At 30.5% G+C, this 24404-nt stretch overlaps 1 protein-coding gene across 3 annotated transcripts in view; it reads left to right on the forward strand.

Annotated features, from left to right (window-relative positions):
- Dgk (diacyl glycerol kinase 1) overlaps positions 1–24404 on the forward strand; it is an 85248-nt gene that overhangs the window by 37859 nt on the left and 22985 nt on the right. For 2 of the 3 annotated variants that reach the window (XM_072896838.1, XM_072896840.1), the window contains exons 2-3: positions 1818–1946; positions 4582–4670. In XM_072896838.1, the coding sequence (XP_072752939.1) occupies positions 1883–1946; positions 4582–4670 (153 nt within the window). In that variant the 5' untranslated portion in view covers positions 1818–1882. Of the gene's footprint in view, positions 1–1817; positions 1947–4581; positions 4671–8881; positions 8904–24404 lie in introns of those variants that run through there. The other variant, XM_072896839.1, reaches the window with a different exon arrangement.

Genomic DNA, 24404 nt, shown 5'->3' on the forward strand with positions numbered 1-24404 from the left:
GATCGAATCTTCCGCTTTTCATAATAATAAAATATTGCATGGAGAAGCCTTCGTCGGGATTAATGTAATCATTGTAGCACGCTCGTCGATTAAGCTGGTTATCAACGATGGATTAAGAGTTTCGTATATACGAAATAACAAGAGTAATTTGTCCCGATGTTTTTTTAATTCTTCGCTATTATCCTTGAGACCTTATTTTTTTTTTTTAAACTGTTTTATCGGTTTAAAAAGACTCATCCGGATTGTGTTACGCATCAATGATATTTGACAAATATTGATTTACTCAGAAAAAAATAGATTATTGATACGTTACGTAATTTTTTCGATTAATATCCATAGAGAATTAGAAATACGTGTATTTGTGTACGTAGTAAGAAAAAAATAATTTATTTTCCAAACAAATATTACGTGAGGGTATTTTGCTATTACATATTTAAAATGATCGAAGCCACTATAAAATAATTTTTCTTTGTCTCATAATTTTCTAAATTGTTTAAAAAATACAATTAATCACGTCTTCCAGAACTATAATGTAGAATATATATACTTCAAATATAATTACATTCTGCAAATAAATTTACAAAACTAAATACACACTAAATATATCATTTCATCATTCGTAAGCAATTAATAAAATTTTAGGAAAAGAGAATTCTTTATGTAAAGGAAATTTCTATCTATATCAAATAATTTTATTTGTAAATAGTATTAATTAAAAAAACATTTTACAAAACGCATGTAGCAATATATATCATATATGTAAAAATATATTTATAAAAAAATATATATCATATATGTAAAAATATATTTATAAAAAAAATGTAATAATAACTTATTAAACTTATCGATTTTTATAAATTTATCTTTAACTAAAAAATTTATCTTTTTTTATTTTTACAGATTATATATATATGTATTAATCGATGCAAAAACTAATTGTAGCAACATTTTTTAAAATTTGATAATTTTATATATATTTTTATTTAAAAAAATATATAATTGATATCGAACACGAATATATCGGGCCAGCTTTTTCTCTGCAGATAAATTTTTACGTGCATCGAACGAATTTCATTGGACATTATGAGTTTCACTAACGGAATATATGTCCACGCGCCGTCACGTTTGCGGGAGAAATACGCTCGATCGCACGGATTCCTCTTTTGCATATAGTTGCGTTTACAGAGAGAGAAAAGCGGCCACAGTGCCCGTAAATCTGTAATTTTAGTACGAACGATGTGTAACGAATGTATATGCGAGATCGCAGGAGACTATATTAGTATAAACCACTGGTAGATAGTAAATCAACAATAAACATGAATCATTATGTAAGGTTGATTTAACAAAATAATTTACCTACTAAAGCTGATTTGCATAATTTAATGTTTTAAATTTGATCTTTATGAGTTGATTTAAAAAAAGGAATTCTTTATATATATCTACGCAGGTAGTTTATACGAATTGATAATTGCATTTAAACCAGTCACATTGTTATACAAAATAATAAATAAATTATTTTCTTTTTATATAAAATTATAACTTCTACTATATGTCATGTGTGTTATAAAATACAATATATTATTAATAGTCTTTTAACGCGTTATTTTCAAGAAATACAAATAAAGTATTTTATATATTAATAGATTATCATACACAATTAGTCATTAAATAATTTCTATTCTTAATAGTGTAATTACTATCTTCTAAAAAGCTTCAAATGTAATATTTGGCATTGCTTTTATGTAAAAATAATGAAAGATAGTTATATGAAAAACTTTACTCATATTTAATACATAATAGCACCTTTTGATTTGCAGGTGACGAATTTTAATATTGTACATCTGGCCGCACGTCCTAAGGGACACATAAAACAAAAATAAGGATGACCTTTCACTGGGATAAGCTCTCGCCAGCAGAATTCCAACAACTCCAGGACTTGGCAGCTTGTAAGTAACAAAAAAAAAGGAGATAGAAAAGGAAGTGCTGAAACGTGTAGAATAATGCGGATAAATCACGACGAAAAGTTTAGCGTTTCCCCTCTCTCTCTCTCTCTCTCTCTCTCTCTCTCTCTCTCTCTCTCTCTCTCTCTCTCTCTCTCTCTCTCTCTCTCTCTCTCGCTTTCTTTCTCTTTTTTCTCTGTTTGAATTATTTACTAATCATAAATTCTAAAGCATATTGTTAATAAAATTTAACAAGTTTTGACTTATCTAATACCGACAAAATTTAGTGCGGGTAACTTTATGCTGTTCCTTAATTTTCACTTTAGGCACTATTATTAATTTGTGTGTGGAAAGAAATTGAAGAAAATTAGACTTGTAATCAATTATCGATACAGTCTTAAATTAAATTTTTAAATAAAAAATTATTCGAGATGTATAACTTTTTAAAATCTTAATGTTCTTTAATATTTGCAAATTACTATTTATTGTTATACGATTCTCAAAAAAAGTAAAATTTTTATCTCAATTTTATTTCTGTTTCTATCTAATGTATTATTATTTCGTTTATAAGATTTTAATTATTTTTACATACATTTCTACTTTATTAATAATATGATGTTGCATGAGGATAGATCAAATTTGTATAATTATTTTCATTTTGAATTGAATTCAATGTATAATAGTTTTATAGATGATCGCAAACTTATTCGTCGAACACAGATGAATTTTTTGACGCCTGTTGCGTTCTTTAAAAATTTCATTTCGATGGAAATAGTAGCGCCATTGGGCGATTATCGTCGTATGAATCGAATTATGTCGCGATAGACAACGAAGTTATTTGAATGATAAAAGACGGATAATGATATTGTCCGTTATCGTCAAAGTGCAAACCAATACGCGAGGAAATAAAAGAATTCGTAATAAAAGGATTCTGGCACTTTACCGGAAACGTAATTACATATTCGCTTCTACAAATAGAGAAATTTAATGAAATAAAATAATGATCAGTTTTTTTATAATGAATAAACCCTTTCACATTTGATTGCTATAAGTTACATACAGCTTTAGTACGCCTGTTATATAGTGAATATTTTCACGTTATATATAGTTACCATAAAAGCACTCTCTCCATTTTTAATTACAGACAGCACTTGGCTCAATTAAATATAACTAAAATAAATTGAAAATTTACATTCCATTTAATGAATAAAAGACAACTATTGGAAACTTGTTGAATCATTAAAAATAGATTAAGATTCGTATATAGAATGCAATAAACATGTACAATAATAATACTGGCAAGTTGGAAATATTAAATAATAATTTATGTTTCTTTGTTCATTTTCTTCTATTATAAAACGTTATGCATATTTTAATTTTGAAAAATGTGTAAATAACAGTTTATAAAATAATTTATATTAAATTAATTAAATTAATTAAAATATAAATATTATATGTCAACTTGCGATAATTTTCTAAAAATCTCGCAGATATCTCTACGAGTATTTCTTACAATTTGATAAAAACGATTACGAGAATTGTCGAGAAATTGTTCGAAATAAAGAACTAGAACAAGTACATGTTTAAGATTATCCGTTGTATAATCTGATATAAGCTGATGATAATAGATTCAAGCGTTGAAATTTATATCTTTCCATTGACTAGCATGTATTTCCGTGCGATTTACTCGACGACAGCAAACATCTCGGATTTTCCGCGTATAACCCCTCGATCGCGAGCTTGACGACGTATAGGTGTCCCGTCGTCTAGTATTTTATAGCCGGCTGACGGAGATGCAAGGCTATAGCAACAGCCAACATATTTCTCAAAAAGGAGTAACACGTGTGATGTTCACGCAAGAAAGCACTAATTCATCGTACGAGCATTGCACTTTGTTCCATGAAATGAATTGCCACCATTCGTCGACAAATTTACTAGTATTACTATAACGCGATTATTATTTAGGTAAGCTTTTATTTGAAATATACAAATAGAACAATGCCGAAAAAGAATTCGTGCTTGTATTTGCGGAAAAGAATTGATTATAAAATTAATTAAAATAAAATAATTAAACAATAAATAAAAATAAAACTCTGTGATGAGCTCACGGAAATACGAAAGTAATATCGTGAAAATAATGATCTATTAAAAGATAATTGAAGCTATAAAATGGAGCTATAAAATAAATAATTTAAAAAATAACATTTTAATAAAAATAAATAACATTTTTAAAAAACGTAATTGTATTTGTCAAATTTTATATTTGACACGTATAATAATACATAAATATTTCATATGAAATAATTATATAAATTTACAAATCTAAAAAAAAAGCTCGTTTTCTTTTTTCATTTTTTTTATATTAATGTTCAACACATATAATGCAAGCCTTTCTAATATAGCTATTCTATTTTTAATAAAGTTTTACTTTATAACTTGCTCTTATATCATATTATTATTAAATAATATTTGTGTCGTATTGACGATTAATATGAAAAGTGTGTTACGTTTTAGATTGATTTAAATTTTGATCATTTTTTGATGATCTGACAATTGTAGTTTTCTATTTTTTTTTTTAATTTCATAATACAAGATCCAATTAAATATATAATAAATTATCCAAACGTTAATTATTTTTCAGATTCCACGCGGAAACTCCAGGATGTTTTGACTGAATTTTGCGGGAGCAATACGACGCCGAGTGGCGTGCCGAAATATCATCCAGATGGAGTGAGTCATAAAGATTAATCTATATTTTAATCGTAACCGATATATCATATGTATTTAAAATTCACAAAAGAGAATATTAACCTTCCATAAAAAAATATTTTTTTAAAGAGAGGGGAAAAAAGATATATGTATCATGTATTCAATGTATATGTATCACAAAAAGTGGAAACATTTTAAACAATTATATCGTGATTTTTTTTTTAATCAATGTAGCCGCGACGTTTTATTAAGCAAATGTTTTTATATAAAATATACATTTAATTCCGTAGAAATTTCCGCAAGTTTTCTGTGTAAATCGATAGTTGTAAAGGAACGCATCGTGTGAACACGATTTCGTTGCAATCTCTCGTCTCAGGTGTACTTTAGCCTTTCTACGAAATGAAATTGAACGATCGGTGTGCACAGGAGTGCACTTGAGTAACAAATATCTACTTACGGTGTACGTAAACTGTTTAAACAAGTTTTCAGGAAACACAATATTTTATAGGAAATAGTGACAAATATATTTAAAGCAATTTACACTATAAATAATTAATTCATTTTATATCTATATCGAGAATCGTGTTTGTAATTTTGTAAAAAATTAATCAATTTTGCACTAACTGCGTTAGATAATAAATTTCTCATCGTCACGTCAAAAAGCAAGAGATTATTCTTGCGGAAGAGTTTTTTTTATCTTTTCATCTCCATAGCGAGCGCTTCAACTAAATGTGAGTGCGCAGTGAAATTAGATCAATCATACGCGCGTACAATTTATATAATATTTTGAGTGAATGGTGTAGAAATGACATGCGACGTGTATAATATAACCGCAGAGGAAGCATTTGTTTCATAAAATCGCAAACTAACCCTGCTGACATCCGGAACACGCGTACGGATAGATGGATATTATTGCGCGCTTGCGTTATACGAGAAGGACGACCACGTAAGAGGACTCCGTTCGACGACGCATTAATGATCGATTCGAATTCCTGATGATATTCTACACCGCGCTCAAAGTTATTTCTTGTTGTTGCACGAAAAGAGATTTTTCGTTGCGAAATAACACGCGCGTGTTAGAGTTGTTAGCTTAAAATGTATTTCGTAACAGCTATTTAAAAAATATATTTACGTAGGAACCAGAAGTAAAAATTAGGAACTGTTTAATTCTTTATTATAACAAACATATTTGTTTGTGTATGATCGTATATAATCACCTAATAAATTTGGTTTCTATATTAATTAATCGTATATCAAAGTTTCTCGCTCTCTTCCTCCTCATTTTGTTTCTTTTAATCATTTTTAAATTGATAAAGCAGATCTTTTTTTTTCTGTAAAAAAAATCACATATTACATTTTTAACATGAAAGTTAAAATATAATAGTAAAAGTATAACTAATGAAAAGTGTGAAATTGTTATCTATCGAAATATAGCGAAAGATTTCCAGTATCGCAACGATTTTATAAATTAATCGAAAAAAGTACAGGTGAAAGTAGTGAAATTATTATTACTGCAGTTGACATAAGGGCAGAAAAAGTTTCCTCTCCTATGGACAGATCAGTCAATAATAATTATATTATTAGATATAAAATCGCATTGTGTGTGTGTGTGTGTGTGTGTGTGTGTGTCCTGACAAGCAAGTATATTATAAGCTAGTGGTAATGATCCTTTGTTGACTTTACGCATCAATGTATTTAATCTTGTTTTGCAATGATTTTTTCTGGTCAAAACAAAAACTGATATTATATTCTATTTCAACTGATACAGTTCCATTTCCATTGTTCTTTTTATGATCCTTTTCCATCCACTTTATCTAATTCTCCTACTTAGATTCTTGTATGTTATTCCATTAAGATATTGGAGTCTTGGAAACAAAATATCTCTATACCATTATATAGTGAATATAGAGAAGAGAAGGAATTTTAATTAATAATTTAAGAAAATGTTATTTATTGCGTATAATTATTTAATTTAATGTAAATTTTCGTGATTTGTTTAATTAAATCATCAGTCCACAAAGAAAAAGGAAGACTCTCTTTGATAATTGGACTCTTAAACGACCTAAACGTTTATTCAATGACACGAAAAATTTGTGGGTCGAAAGTATCGTACGACAATTACTGCGAGTTTCGTAAAATTTCGTTGCTTTTTAATGTATATGATTATTAATGTAACCATGTAAATTTATTTCTTAAATATCTAATCGTCCTTTTTCAACTTCGGCATCCGCTATTTCTTAACAGTTTCTTTCTTGTATCATCATACGACATATTACCGGAACAATGTATACGGATATAATACGAGTGCAAACGTAAACATGCGGGAGCACATTTAGTCCCCCCCGAGGATATTAACTCCGCGACTAAAACAGATTGCTAAAGTTACCACAATGCTTTTTTTTTTTTTTTTTTTTTTTACGAAGTATCTGGCGTGATGTTTGCTGTTTTTTGCCGCAGTTTTTTATTTACGCACATTAAGTTACAATGGTATACCGATTAGATTTTCTCCTTCTGCGTATCTTCTTTTTTTGCGAATAATAAAATAATTTTTTGCTCATATTTTATATCATTATATATTAAGTCTTATCCAAAATACGTATTAACTCTTATGCAAACTGACACGAATGTTATTATAAATATGAAAATGGCCGTTAATGAAATATATAAGTTATAATATATGTATATGTTTTATTCATAATAATTTTATTTTTAATATTATGTTGAAATAGAAAAAAAGTACGTTATTTTTCAATATTTCCTTTTTTGATAACAAGACAGTTATTGCGATAAAAGGTACAACATGTATAAATATATATACATATATATAGAGAGAGAGAAATGTGTGTGTGTGTGTGTAATAACAGTCGAAACTATTTTATTTCCAACTAAATTCTGAGTTTTAATAAAATTAGACCTATGTGTCCGAGTTACAACCAAGAGACCTGACTCATAACCTGGCGGTAGTAATTTCATGGCGCGCTTCAAATTGGATCCCTTTGAGGAGCAATCTAAATTACTTTCTTCCATATCGCCGGCATCTTTCCGCAAATTCCGACCGCGTGACGCGCTTTCAGATGACAAGTAAATTTACTGCCTCACCATAAACGGCGACATAATCTACCGCTTCTCTCGTATGATATTCCCATATGAGCGACTTGCTGGAATTTCATATATTAGTCTTCATATGTGATTGTTTTGGAATGATAAAGGATTAGATTCTTTTATAGAGCCCATAAAAAAAGGTATTTAAATTGTATATTAGGTACTTGTCTAAATATATCCCTCCTCGAGGGATTCTCAAAATGAGAAAAATAGCTTGTATCATTCATATGCATAATATCTTTTATCATGCTGTAGTATGTGTCAGAAATTTCCAGTTCATCAATGGAACTTGTTCGTTGGAAAGCATAGAAATCGCATTATTCTCACTAAGAGTGTCACAACTCGCTAACTTATTGTATACATGGTAACAGTTAAAATCCATTAACGTTGAGTATAATTGTAAAATATTCCGTAAACTCTACTCAATAAATAGCGTTATTTTCGCTCAAAGTCGAGCATCATTCATCAATTTATTTCGTAAATATGTACAGTTGCAAAAGCTGTTACGAAGTAAGTATTCGTCGATTTTCATTACATATAAAACAAATTTAATTATATAGCAAAACTCTTGATTAACTTTCAATAATTAATAAAAATATCTCCTTTTACGATATATAAAAGCTTCTTGTATAACAATTTAATTTTTATTTAGAACAAATTTTTACTTTGCATTTTTTAAATGTTTTATTCTATATAATAATATACATATAGAAGAAAGAACGGAAAAAGAAAATCGTAAAAATCTGACAACGCGACAATAAAATTTAATTTTATAATTCTATAAATCTAAAAGAGGAGTAAAAATTATTTGGAATATACTAGTCTATTATTTTCATTTATTTTCTATTTATTTTCATTTCATTTTCACGGTATCAATGTGAGATGTAATAGTTGGCAAAACCATTGAAACGGGATCGATCTTATTGCGTCAACATTTGCAACAGGAATCCTTTGTGCACGAGAGAATGTGAACTTGGTAGTCCCTGCGGGGTATGACAATCGATATCGAACGCTAAGAGGCTACGCCGGTTACAGGATCAAGAGGTTCGGAAATTCTCCCGCGAACACGGACTTTCGCCGTGAAGCACAACCGATGTGTCGAGAACTCATAATTGGACATTCCACCCAGGGACAGCTGTACGTCAATGGTCGGTAAGAGACCACATTCAACGGTAGATCTGTGACATGAAACGCGTGTGCTCCAGTACTCGACCCGCTCAATTATAGTTGGCCGAACCTGTGATTTCCCGAAACGAGATTTCTCGGCGTAAATTAGTCGAATTGTTTGAAAATCGGAAGTCCTGGGATTACGCTTAACTGAAGTTGTCGCATCCCTAATCTGTTCAATTCTATCGCATTAAAAGATAAGTTCTTTATGATAAGAGAATTCTATAAATTCCTATCTAATTAAGATTTAACTCTTTTGTTCAAATAATAGTTTGTAAGAAGAAACAAGCTTTCTATCAAATTTCTAAAGATAAACATAAAATGTGTGTGTCATGTGTAATATTTACTATAATTTTTATAAAAATTGTACGCATTTTTTATTTAAAAAAGTTCTTTATAATATTTTAGTCCGAAAAGTATCATTATCGAATTTTAAGAGAAATTAAACAATAAATTTATGAAATATACATGTATGTACAGGATATATTCGATATTTATAAAATTACAAAATAAAGTTATTGTATCGAGGATTTCAAATTGAGAGTATAAAAGCAAATTTATTGTTCCGTCCGTAGACGAAATTAAAGGGAGCCGATTTATTTTCTCTGTCAGATATATTTCTACCATAAATATATTATATTTGTTTCATTGCAAAATTTCTCTTTTTTACAAAATCTACGAGCAAATGTTTGGTCACTCTCAATCGCTTAAATCGAGTTTCATCATGTGTTTGAAACGGTGAATTAACTAAATACGTTTGGTAGGACCATCCTCTTAATTGAAATCTGACGCGAAATAGCCGGGATAGGTCATTACGAGGAATCGCTATCCTAATACAAGTTTCCGTGCTCAAGTCGATTCACTGGATATCTCATTGCGCGGAAAATAGTATCATTATGGGGCGTAAAGCACACCATCTCTTTTTCTAACCTTGCCGTCATTTTTCCTATTCTTAAAATGTCTTCAATATTTTCTCTTTCATTATTAATTTATTGCCATGTATCAATGACACTTTAAATAACGCGAGAGAAGAAATATATAATCAATACCTAAATAAATCTATATTAATGTTTAACTTTTTTTATAAATTTAATACTAATTACTTAATAAAAATGTATATGTATAACTTGTAAAAAATTTCGCCAATATGATGAAAAGGATGAACATACAATATGTATTTTTTTAAGAAAGGAAATGCTTTTATTTCCAATTCTTCCTATATTCCATGTTTCTGTAATTAAGAGGCGTTGCGGCAATAGACTTTCATTCGACGATAACGATTAATTCATATTGCTAATTGAATGTAGCTTTGGGATTGTAACAGCGGTTCGAGTATGCGGGAACTTGAGAGTTACGTAACAATACAGACACATCCTCCTTATGTACGTATTCTCGCTTTGTATTCCGCGTAGTTGGAATCGCGAAGCGTGTCTTTGTAAAGTCTTCCCCGTATTTTCGATTGTTTCATTTGAAAGGTACGCAATTTACGTGCTTTATAAACGAGTAAAGAGACTGATGTTACGTGAAACGTTCAAAGAGTATTAAATTCACTTTAATTTTATTATTGTACGCTTTCGCGAGCGTTGTCACGTAACTTTAAGACGAAAAATCGCGCTATTTCTATCCGCTGTACGTATATACATACCGATGTAACAACGTAAAGACTACTACATCGCCCGCATAGTATGCTTGACTATTTTCTCTTATATGTATACGTGTAGGCACACACATACACACACACACAGATGCGCCTGTATAGCCACATAGGGTGCAGACACGGATAAACAGGGACGAACAACAAGACGGAAGAGAGAGGGAAGTTACAGTTTCTATATTAAGCTTTGTGAACGAGATATTCTTAGCGAAGAGAGTCCCTTACGAGGGTCGGCAACGGACAAGGACATATATCAATGCTCTGACACGTCGCCTAGGATCACATTATCGATGTCACTTTCAGTAATGCACGTTACTGCATCTCACGTTATCGCGACGAATTGATTACATATTTGATTTTCATGCAAGAGTAATTAATAATTTCGGCTATACAATATCTGATAACAAGTGCACCCTTTCTTAATTAAGAAAAGAAAATGAATAAGATTGATGTAAGTAAAATTTCACTCACTTCCGCGTTTTTTATTCTCGCTTGCTTCATACGTGAATTTTTTGGCGAAAACTATTTTTCTTTTGGCTATAATTTTATCGAGGGGTTGGTCACTGAGGTAATTTTTGTACAAGGGCTAGGTAATTCAGCGGCAATCCCAGCAAAATTTCGGCTAATCCAAGGTTATTTTTGGTAAATCTAAATAATCTTTAGCGTTAAAATAATTTAAAGTAAAATTTCTTTTTAATTTGAGATACTATTAGGTAATCTTAAATAATCCGAGGTATAATTTAAGGGTAATCCGTATCAAAGGGTAATTTTTGCACACAAAAAATTATAACTGTTAGTGACCAACCCCTCGAATTTTATACAAATTATTAAGAGAGGAAAGAGAGAGGAGTGAAAAATAAATCTGTTTTCTGACCAAGAATATATCGTGAGTTTATACAACGTGGACCTATTATCGTTACCACATGAGACTCCATATTCAAACTTCCAAGTAAACTTCATAACGAGATCAAACTAGACGTCGTGATTATATTACCGCAATGTTGTCTGACATATTTTAAGCGATTATCCCCGACATAACTTTCTCACTCGAGGATCCTAGGAATTATGGTCCCCTATCTTCTTATCGAGTCATCGTCCCGTATGTGCACATGTTCCCTAAGCTCGTCCTTCAACCCGTAAATACGAAGGACGATGAGAAACGGCTGCTGGGGACGGAAGGCATGGAAAAACGGGTCTTCGTGGGCCGCAAGGGTGCGGTTGCCTAGCTACGTGACGTCATCTCTGACGCACTGAAAGAGAAACGTGTCGGCGATGCGACAAAGAGCCGACACTACACACGCCGAGGTCACTGCGTCATCATACGCACACATAAATCCGCGAAGAGGAGAGTTTCAAAAACGGATTAGATAACTATTCCTCAGATGATCGAAAGAAAGAGAGAGAGAGAAACTCTCTGTCTCTGCTTGATTGAATTGACCATTGGTCCAAATGTAATACGAACAGGAAGCGCGATAGATTGATCTTCCACAAGACTCTCCGCTCTTGAAAGGATATATAATAGATCCTGTGTGTAAGGTAAATCCACTCGCCATCCCATTTGTATGATAAAAAGAGATTATTGCGATAAAAAGAAATTATTGTGACTACCTAAATTAATTAACGCGCGATCTATTTATAAGATGCAGTTTGGACTAGTTTTCGTGGAGATCTAAGAAAATTACATCTAAATTTTCACCTAAGAAAATTTATTTGTCAGCTCACTTAAGCTGAATGAAAATAAGCTGCTTGAACGAAAAAAATCTATTTGTTACCGTCAAAAGTTTTAAGAATAATACAATAGCATAATCGAATTTAATGTTGTTTTATAATTTCAATTATAAGCGCAATATATTTTATGTCAATTCTCAATTTCGATGTGTACATTTGTGAACATTTAAAGAAAATTTCATTAAATCCATTTACGTAAAACTGATGCATTTTATATAGGTTAAAATCTTCCCTAAAGTACACAAATCAATATTTACTTTTGATTGGAAAATTTATTAATTTATTTATTATATAAATTTTAATATAAACTAAATATAAATATATACTGTTTATATGAAATTTTATAAATTTTCTCTAATTTCTTAAAATTAATAGCTGCCACTGTATCCAATCCAACGTAAATGTGACGGCTATCGTAAATTACAAAACATCGGCTACTAATAAATATGCTGTTCTATATCTCTTTAAAAAAGCTATTTATCATAAAATGAAATTCTTGTGCCATCAAACTCACAGCGCTATCACTTTATGATGCTCGTAGCTTTCGAAGACCCGACTCGTAAAATATCGTTATCGTCATTTTTCCTTAGTCATCGGATCTATTATCCGCCATAATTTTTTGTATACTATTGAACAGGTCCACTGGCCTCTATCGATAGAAGATATCAAAAAATTTCGCTTAATTTATTTCATATATATTAGCTCTCTCTCTCTCTCTCTCTCTCTTTCTATCTCTTCCACACACGCGCGCACAAACATACATACGCACAATTATTTTTAAGGAAATTTTCATTAATTTTATTAAATATGTGTATCCAATATAATTATTCAGTTTATTTCGAGAAAGTGAAATTTAATATCAAAAGTACTACATATTAAAACAAGACTCCGTTTTATAATTAGTATAATGATAATTGACAGTACATATATGATGCCTGAGATCTTTCTCTTTATAAAAGATATTTCATAATTATATTTCATAATTCAAACGGCATTTTTTCCGCAAATTTCGCTGAATATGACAATGTAAAAAAAAAAAAAAAACAAATGAATATATCCGATAATATTGATGCTGAAACGTCGCGAAAAGAAAGAACCGATGATATCGCGATTTGCTGCGTTTATCGCGCGAACGTGATAAAAAATTCAAACATTATCGTTCAGAAACTATGTACGATTATCGATCCTGACAAAGATTATAGCATTTTAGATGTGGAAAATGTGATAACGGACGGATATTTTCTTCAGGTCGTCTCTCACGTTACCTTGTCACGATTATAGGTGCTGATGCCGAGTTGTTCACGCTCGGCGAAGCGTAGCATGTTCCAATAAAGCACCTCAAAACATAAACGCCCGTCATCTTCCACACTTGCAGCTTATGCAAGGTCTCGAATGTAAAAAAACCAGGTACATCTTTCACTTTTCACATAAACACTGCGCCACTACATTTTCCTGTATCAAACTATCGAAATAAAGTCGTAAGACTGCAATATCCTTACTAACAGAAAATTAGAATCCTTCTTTCTATTTTTCAAGTCGACGTTTCTTTTCCTCTACTTTCTACTACTCTACTGGCTGCGAATAATTCTAAAATATATAGCATATTTTCGTTTCTTTTTTTCTTTTACTTCGTCCTTTTTTTTTTATACTGAAGGCTGGAATATCACATAAATATGTTTTCATTGTTTCACCATATTATGAAAAGAAATAACAAACACACAATGCAGGATAACTTTTTTTAATCTCATATAAAACAGTGAAGATTTTATTAAAATCTCTCTAAGTAAACGTGTTGAATGTGCAATATCCTGTTGCATTATTTCACTGATTTAATTATCAAAAGATATAATTATGAATTTTACTTGATTATTTCGTAATAATATTTTGTAATAATATCACTAAATAACTGTATATACTTTTATAATGTGAAATATTACATGTTCAGTGACTAGTATTTTATCTTTTTTTTTTACTTTGATGCAGATATAAAAGGGGAAATGAAATAACAAAGTAAATGAGGCATTCTTTTACATGTTGAAAAAACGAGGTCATACCAAGCTGACATCACACAGCTGACATGACTATGCATCACACTTATGTTAGCAATATACATTGTCTACTTTTTCGTGTGGCATCCATCTCGAGGGTGCTTTGGTAGAAGAATGTACCAAGTGGTCATTCGAACGGTAAAAATGACTTTTCTTTGTTAGGTCATTTCATTAATTTGACAAGTGTTACCTAATCTTATCTAACCTTATCTTCGCACAAAAAAGATAATCTTTCATTTATATATATTTCATATATATATAATATATATATATATATACAGGTGTGTGTATCTAAAATAAGATACCTTATTGTAATAAAAAGTACAACCTTTTAAATTTATTAATTATCTTGCGTGTAAATGAAAAGTTTTCTTTTTCTGTGCGAAGATAAGGTTTCATAAGATTTGGTAACACTTGTCAAATTAATGAAATGACCTAAAAAAGGAGAAAAAAAATATATAGAGAGAGAGCTGTGTAAAATGCTGTTGGTGATATTAATTAATGGATAAAGTTTTTTTCGTACATATACCGTATAATCATAAATTTAACTTTAAAATTAATATAATACAAAAAAAAGTATTGTAAATACTGTACAGTACCTTCATACACTCGTTTGTACCTCAGTAAGGTTGGTTATAAGAACGTGAGCAAAAGTAAGAATAAAACTGGAAAGAATCCACGCCATTGAACGTAAAAACGTAATGTCATACGCAGTGAATAAACCGTGACGTTAAGCCGAAGTTTATATTCTGATTTTTCCACTTGGCCTAGAAAGCTGGCAACATGAAGAAGATTTACAAATCGTTTTTCTCGTACTTCGCCGATTATTGTTAGTCGCGTTAACATCATTCGTATAAATTTCGCTCCCTATCTGCATGACATAATAATACTATCAATTACCATTTCTAATGTGATCGATCGTAATTCACGAGAAACTTATAAATCTAAATCACTTTAAAATAATAGAATAATAAATCGAGAATATAAAATGGATAAAATTGTGAAAAAATAGGAAATGGCTTTGCTTTTACATATTTAGAAGCACTCGCGATTAGAAGAATATATTATATCATTATTAAATCAAATATTAGTTGCATATAAAAAAATAAGTTCCGAAATTATAACTCAGCTAAAATTCAAGATAGACACGTATCATTAGAATTATTACCATAATAAAAACTTATTCAAAATCAAAATTCTTATCCAATTAACATTTTAATAATGTATAAATATATTACTTTAACATTTTATATAATTTTTAAATTTTTATTTTCAATTATTCATATAAACTTTAATTTTAATTATTCTGAAATTCATAATTTTCAAATAGTGCCATAGCTGCTATTAAACAATATGTTTCACATATACATATACGAGGATGCAAATGAATATCGTGCTATTTTGTAATAGATTAGCTTCACTTTACATAACTACATCTAAATAAACCTCGTGTCTATTGAGTAAATTTTGTCGTGTGCCCGCAAAATTACGTCACGTAACTGAAAGAAAAGATCGATTGACAGTAGCGTCACACTATTATATGCAGGTGTAGGTACAGATACGATGGCTATCAATTCGACGTTAGTGTCGAGTAGCGAACAATATATCGTAGCGTCAAAGGGATAAACGGCGGACGATGAAAATGTCGAGAGGCGAACCGGTGCTCGTAAACATCGCGGCAATAAAACACGCGGACGATAAAGAAAAACTTGTATTGCCGGGTACTCGAATAAGGTTTCTCATAGGGAGGAAAAGGAAAAGAGAGTTGTATAATTCACAACTCTTTCCCGGCAAATGTATCTGTTATACGAGAACGCTCCGGAAAGAGCAATTGTGCTGAGCTTGCAGAGAAAACCTCACTTCGCTCAAGCTCTATTATTCAACGATGACTTACCATTTATCGAAATTTAGAATGAATATTAACCCTTACTCCGTATTGTTATTTTTGGCACCTTCTAACTGCACAGGTGAGTCAGCGTATTTTCGATAAGTTCATTAATATGTAAAAGTGTTTTAAAAAATCTGAAAAAATGTATTTACCTTCTTTGAACATTCTAAATAAAGACTAAAATAATAAATTTGAAAAATAATTTACTTAAATATATTATTAGAAAAATCACAGACAAAAATGATCCATCAGTACGGAATAAGGGTTAAATATGCAATATTATAAACATAGTGATATTTGGCAGAGTAGTTGTATTTCCATTAACACATTTGTCAATAATTTTACGCAAATGATGGAATACTTTCAAACAATAAAAAATATAATTTTCTTTTTTTAGGACTTTTTCAAATTAGTCATACACATTAAGATGTATATAAGCGTCTGCCCCGTGCCCTCTCATTGTACGTTTCCTATTGTATGAATAATTTATATACAGGATTATTACGAGAAATCGTGCGAAATTTTCAAACGTTGAAAAGGTTGAACAAGAGCCAAATACAATTAGGGCTAAGTTTGAAAACTACATCTCGGCACGCGAACTCGATCCTTAATGAGACAGACCTCTTTTGAAGCAAGCCCTCATTAGTACGCGTTGCGATCACGCACATATTCGAGACCATAAATCATTCGGGTGCAGCCGTAATATCCCTACGCTTTACCGTAACGATTGTACGTATGCGGTTGAAAACACATGTAACAGCTCCATTGCATTCAGCAGAATAAACCTGTCGTCATACGTTGCCGGCGGTAAGCCCTTGATATCTTGACGTAGTAATCAACGTCGACGAAACGGTGCGCGATATTCGAGCGACAAGGAAAAATTTGTATCACCGTAATCACGGATGAAATTTTTCGCAGCTCCGGCAAAGGAAGCGCATTTTTTACTTGTCGAACGAGACGGAGGACGCGTACCATCTTTCTCGAAGCCGGTGAAAAGGAAGGAAGAATGTGAGAAAATAAGAGAAAGAGAGAGGGCGAAGGAAGAGAAATATGGGCAGGCAGAGATGGAAAGACAGAGAATCAAAGAAAAGGAAAAGCCTGGAGGCTGTATTCCGCTGTTCGTCTTTTCCTGCGCGATAAAATTTTCCAGCTATCTTTTCGCCGACGTCGCAAGAAAATATTTGCTGTGCTGCTCGGCTAGCCGTGCGCGCGTTTTTATCCAAGCAGAAGAATGAAACGCGAAATTAAAGCAGCACTTGTCGGCTGATCCGCCAATCCAATCCCTTTTCTTCATTACATTCCGCGCGATCCATCGTTTCCTCTTATTGCCGGACGAGAGTGAGGAGATTGTAAAAGACCGGCCCGATCGATTCAACTTGATCGGTATTAAACGAGAATCGTGAAATGAAGTTGTCTTTCTCTTTTTCATTTGCTATCTCTCGTACGGCACCCGATTTCACCTGCATCCAGTCGAAATAAAAAAGTTATTTATCGGCTAGATAAATGTCAATTCGAGGTATTTAAAGCTCTTTCTCGAGATAAAATATTAATATTATTTAAAGTTTGAATTGATATATACTGTTTTAAAATTAATAAAAGCATAGAGTAAATTTTTACTGCAACAATCCAGAGTAAAAACTTTTACTTATTATGTAAAGATATTTCTTGTAAAGTGTCATAAAAAACTTATAATATAGAATATGTATGATTTTTCTGAAATTGCTTTAAATAATTTTAAAAGCAATTTAATAAGGAAATAAATTTTGCACTTGTACATTTACAAGATAAGGCATGTAAGAATCGTCGTTACACGCTGTTATTGGGTGTTACATTTAAATATGTAAATTTGAGTAAAGTAAGATTCTTCAGATTGCTCGGATTAAAGTTTCACATAATGAAAAGTTTTCATTAACAGAGCGGATAAGCAACAGAAGATAAAAGAAAATGTTGGAAAAATTAAGAAAAAAAGAAAGCAAAGATAAGCCAAGTCTGTTGGTAATTTGAGTTAATTTAATCTTTTTTCTGCATTACGATATGACGTTTTCTTTTATCTCAAAGGAAAAAAAGAGAAACTTCTTATTATCGATTTTGTGTATTATAACTTTTAAATTTTAGCTAAAAATATTATTATCTCGTCTTTAAAGGCAACAAGAAAAATTGTAATATGTATTGTATCGAATATTTTCATTTCTTGTATATATATATATATATATATATATATATTTAAAAAAAATTTTTTTGGTGGAATATTGACTTTTTTCAAAAATTTTCTGTATGTCGCACGAAAGTATGACGTCATTGTTTCCATGGATACTAGAGGAGGACTTCGTCAATGACGTCACTATCTGCAGTTCGACGCTTGCTCAGAATGAGACTGAAATTGAGGTCGATGCACTCGCAACTACATCTGTGGTGACGTCACGTCACTACCTATTTAACTTTATAATTTATTTATATAAATGCATCAATAATCTCTGTAAATTAATCTCATATAATTATTCAGTTTTGTATATCCTAAGCTATTTTGAAATTATTCAAGAAGACTTCGTATACACAAAACGATTAATCTTTTTAATTCCTATACAAAGATTTTGTTAGTTAGAAAAAAATTTATTTATATGTGTATTATAAATCTCGCTCTAAAATGTTTCAATCTTTACGTTTTAAATAAGGCTATAATGATAACAGTACCTTTTATCTTAAATGTATTTTCAATCTATTTTTCACGACGCATGTAATATCAACTATAGCAACATATATATCGTAAATCTATTATTCTTTTATTACGTGCATAAAAGATATCTTGGAATAATACATCTCTTAAATCTCGAAATTATATGCATTTGTAAAAAGAATGTTATATAGAAAAACTATTTTAATACGTGAGGATTATATTAATAAAAAACTATTAAATGTGATCTCCGGCTATGCCGATATACAATATGTCTTTCATCAGCAAAGTACTTTCGTAACTATCTCGCCATCATATATTCCACGTGTAATGACTGGGCTCATCCAATTCAGTGACGCATAATACGCAGTTTATACCTTGATCTCTGGCGCGGACGGACGAGCAGAAATAAAGCGAGTATATCATTAGATTATACTGCATTTAAATTATCATTCTAAATTGCTCCATTTTTTGTGCAGTTGGGTCCATCTCATCGACGGTATTTGAATACAAATGCCTTTACATCTGTGCTCAAGCTAGATTTTTTATATTTCGCGTCTGACGATAACTTATCTAACTATCGTACCGGAAGTTTAAGAAGAGAAAAGAAAGTCTCCAATGATTCACATAAGAAAAGGTCAAATCTACATTTTTTTACATTATACATTATTATGAATTCTCTCGTTTTCTAAAAAATATCTAATCTCTTTAAATCAAAAATAATCTACTAATATCGTATTTTTTACTTAATTATATCTATAAAATTTCCTATATCCTTTCGTCTCCCTCTGCCTCTTATGCAATCTCGACAAAATCATTTTATTGGAATACAATATTTTTTATTGGACGATACCGTGTGTAAGAACACATTTCTTTATAATTGTATGCATATACAATTTCCACTTTGCGTTATGTCGCACGCGTGTGTGCAAAGACATGGTTGGAACGCGCTCTTACGCGCAAACAAATACCACGTCAAGTGTGTACGAAATTATATGACGGCATAGTCGTCATTGCGAAAACAAACAGAACGGTCGGCTATTTCAGGAGCATGGACCAGCCAACATACTGTATATTTAGATGATATATGTATATTCGCCTGTCATACTCACGGAAACTGAACATCTATAAACGCGTATTGCTCCTTTTTCGCACTTTGATAAGACTACCGATCTCCGTTATTAATAAACCAAATTAGAAATCAAATTTAGATATACGGTTTAAATTAAATGATAATGCATTGCTAATTTTTTGCTTTAATCACTAATTTACTGTTCCTACTAATTAGTAGGATATTAAAGAGAAAAGATGCAGATTTCACATACTTCAATGAATATTTCCTTTTTTAAAAAATCACTGACAGCGAATTATAAATTAAGAAATAAATCATAAAAAAGAAATATTAAAATTAATTACAAAGATATTGCAAATAGATTTTAAAAATATTAAATTTTAATATAAATCTGTACTAATTACGCAATATACTATAATCTATAATCATATATAACGCAGTAAAGTATTCAAAAGATAAATGATAAGCAAATATAAGTACCAAAATCGATATCAAGTATATCAAGTATAGAGAGCAACAATATAGAAAAATTTTAATATTAAAATCAAAGGAGAGTAATTAACGAAGAAAAAAGAAGACTCTAAGAAACAATGAACAATTATTGCTCGCGAAATAAGTTAAAAAAAAAAAAATAATTAAAAATATTTCACACAATGCCCAACATTTTGTCATAAGAAAATGTAATCAATCAAATACTAATGAATCATTAGAAGAGCATGCTAATGATTGTCTTAATAGTCTTCAAGTCGCATATATTTATTTTCTGTAACTCTTCAAATGTATGGGACAGAAATAAGTTTGACTTATACTACTTAAATTCCAGTAAGAACTAGAAAGTCACAAAAATTTCGAAAAATTCTGTATTCTTTAGAATATCTTTTTTTAAATGCCCGAATAAATAATGCAGTCTCTCAAAATATCAATCGTGTTATATAAGAAAAGTCTTCAAGAAAAGAAATCTCTTAATATAAAATGATGAACGAGGGATAACGCTCTCTTGAATACAAGTTTGCATGTCAATGTTTTAAAATGTCAATATGGAAATTCTACAGTATATAATACCTACTCTTTCCAATCTTACAAAATTTATATTCCATCTTCTTTTTACGAAGGAATAGTTTTAAATGTTCGGTAATACTAACGTTTTATTCTTAGCGGACATTTGTCATTCCATATGGATTACTTGATCTAGACAGTTTAAAAAAAACGTTTAATAAAAATTATATTGATATTATTATTATGATTGATATGATGCAAATATATCTAATCAAATTCTTATTTCGAAAAAGATGTAATTGATCATAATATTTATATTAAAAATTACATATATATAATAATATAAATTAAATAATAATTGAATTTTTTCTATACTTTAGAGACGCATACACTGTGTATATGTATTTTTATTAAATATATTTTCTAATTTTGAAGATATCATGGAAATAACATTATTATTTTAATTTATATTCAGCAGCATACATAAGTCATATATCAAATTTAAACGTCATTTTAAATGTCGTCATATTATCTGTAACTTGTAGATAAACTGAAAATTTAATAGAAAATAAAAATTTAACGGTGTGCATCAGAAACATTAATCCTTCGATAGCTTGAAGTCGAAGATTAAATTATCGAGTTAGTATATAAATGTTTTTCAACGATCGTCGAAACAAATAACAATGAAGAAATCCTACAAGAATTTCCTTTTCTTCTGATTTTACTCAACTTTTAATCGTTTTGTAGAATTTGCGACAAGAGAAAATATAATACAACTCAATACAAGCTTTCCTTATATTATACGGCAGACAATAGCTCTTTGAAAAAATGACGTACCATACACGAAGAGTAGACAAAATACGTTAATATTTTATGAAAATAAGAAAAAATTTGAGTTTAAAGATAAAACATCAGAGAGAACTTTAACCCGTCGTTCAACATAAATATTCTATTTAATTTCCTGGTTAAAAGAACACAGTAAAACCACATAAAAGAAAAACATAAAAACCAAGTCAAAGGTACTTTACAATATTTCATCATAAATTCAACATATCTCTATTGAGACGTTAACACTTGAAATTATCTCTATGCCGTGTATTATCTGTCGCGTGTATTTAATTTTTTCACTAAATATTTCTCTGATAAAATAATAAAAGTTCTTAAGTAAAAGTAGTATTGTACATTTGTAATAATATTTATAAAATGTGACAAAAAAGTTGAATGTTGCTTAGCAATGATTCATGATATTTAATTATGATTCTTTTATGTCTTTTTTAACATTAAGGAATGAATTTTCAAGTCATTATATTAAGAGATATTAATGGGAATCTTAGGCCAAAGAAATTGAATTCACATACTAGATTTATTAAAAAAATGGATTCGTCTCTTATTGTTAATGAGCATCGATTAATATGTTAGTAAACGCAATTGAGAAGATAAATCCCTTGAAAAAATAAAAGTTAAAAACTTGCGTCCAACATCAAAATATTCAGTATTTCAATGTGATAGAATGTATACACGAATTAATATCTCAATACGCGATAACAAAGCGAAATACGTTAAACACATAAAGCTAACTCGATTTACGTAATCAAAGTAAATAATGAAAACGCGATGTATGGAAAATAGTGCTCGATGAGCGTGTTACCTTTTTCGGCAATGTATGCTGCGCATAACTAAATGGCAATTTCAATGGCGAGCTGTCGTGGTAACTATTTTACTTACAACAAAACTTAGGTCGCCGACGGACGTCGAAGATTCGCCATAAAGACTCAATGTGAATCATATCGAATTGAATTAATAGAATAACCACCTGATTTGCAACACTCTGTCGAATGCGATAGTCGGATATGTCTTTAGGAACTTGTGCAAGACAATGACCCAGAGAGACTGCCCCACACACGACAATGAAACTTTGCAGTTGCCAAGTGGAGCGTAAGAGATATAAATCTGATCGAGAAGCGGTATAAAATAATCAGCTTTCTCTTACGCACGAAATATAAGATGCTCCTGCATACGAATTGTAAAATAAAAACTAACAGAAAAGTTTGAAAATTTTAAATGAGCTATGTAATGAGAAACAGACTCTGAGATAAAATCTTAAATCCGTAAAAGAAATTATTAATATAATATACTAATAATCGCAGTGGGCGATTTTTGAATGTTGACTTCTTGCTATTTTACCGAACAATATTGTTGCAAAAATAATATTTGCTTGTATCGTTTTAATTTTATTATTTTGAAATTATTCGCTAAAGCTGTTACTTTATTTATGGCGAAATATTAAAAGCAAAAAAATATCAAATAAAAAATATTATTAAAAGCGAAAAATATCAAATAAAAATATATAATTTTTTTGTTAAAAAAATAAAGCAATTACATATTTGTTTCACAAATTTACTTGACTATAAAATATCGCATTAAGCACTAGCAATTTTAACACAGAGATCGATTTGTCTCCACAATGACATGTAACAGCGATAACTGTAGCACAAACAGAAAATCAAGTTAAGAAATATGTGGGCGGTTTTTCGAAATATTATTCACATAGTTGGAGCTTACTTATTTCTTGCAGCATTGCCGGCTGTTTCTAATCGCGCGAAAACGGATATGAGTTATATATACGCTCGTTTGTGCTGGAAATGGATATGTAGCGAGCGCTACGACTTACAGTACAGTCATTTGTAAACCGCATAAAGAACGCCATGTATACATAAAGCGCAGGAGGCGCGCAAAAAAATGTGTGTAATGTGATATATCCTGGTCGCGAGGATTGTACAATGAAGGAAGGGTGAGAAGTTTATTATGTTTGAGCAGGGTGTGGGTCCGCGCTATAAGAGCTTTTAATTGAAGCCACCCCACCTCGAGAGCAGCCTTTAGGGCCTTCTTATAACCAGGTATATGGACAATTGAGCTATTCTTGATGCTTAAATTGTTTACATTACGACCCACCCCCTATCCAATGATTACGATCACAGTATGTATGCGAGCGTGTTAGGTTGCCCTTAAGTACCGTTCACACATGCCGGATGAAAAGCTCGACCTACCTTGAACACAACCCGGAGAATCATTGTATGTAAAGATTCAGTTTATTACAAGTATCGAAAAATCATTGATTATAGATAGCTGTTCTTCGAACGATAATAAAGGCCTCTATGGATAAATAAAGAATAATACAGCTTCCTCGCGTTAGTAAACACGTATAGAAGATTATTTTGCTTGTAAAATTCTCTGAAAAATTATATTTAAATTTTTATCGTTCATATAACAACTCTGACATTTTTAACTTATTGTTATTATTTGAGAAATTGCGTAAACTGCTATAACATTATATACATCTCTTATAACGAGATAAGTTCAATAACGACGCTTTAAACACATTAATAGTACCCGTATAAAAGACGAAATAACATATAGTTATAACGTGAA

Source organism: Anoplolepis gracilipes, chromosome 7 (assembly GCF_047496725.1).
Source record: "Anoplolepis gracilipes chromosome 7, ASM4749672v1, whole genome shotgun sequence".
Classification (NCBI taxonomy): Eukaryota; Metazoa; Arthropoda; class Insecta; order Hymenoptera; family Formicidae; genus Anoplolepis; species Anoplolepis gracilipes.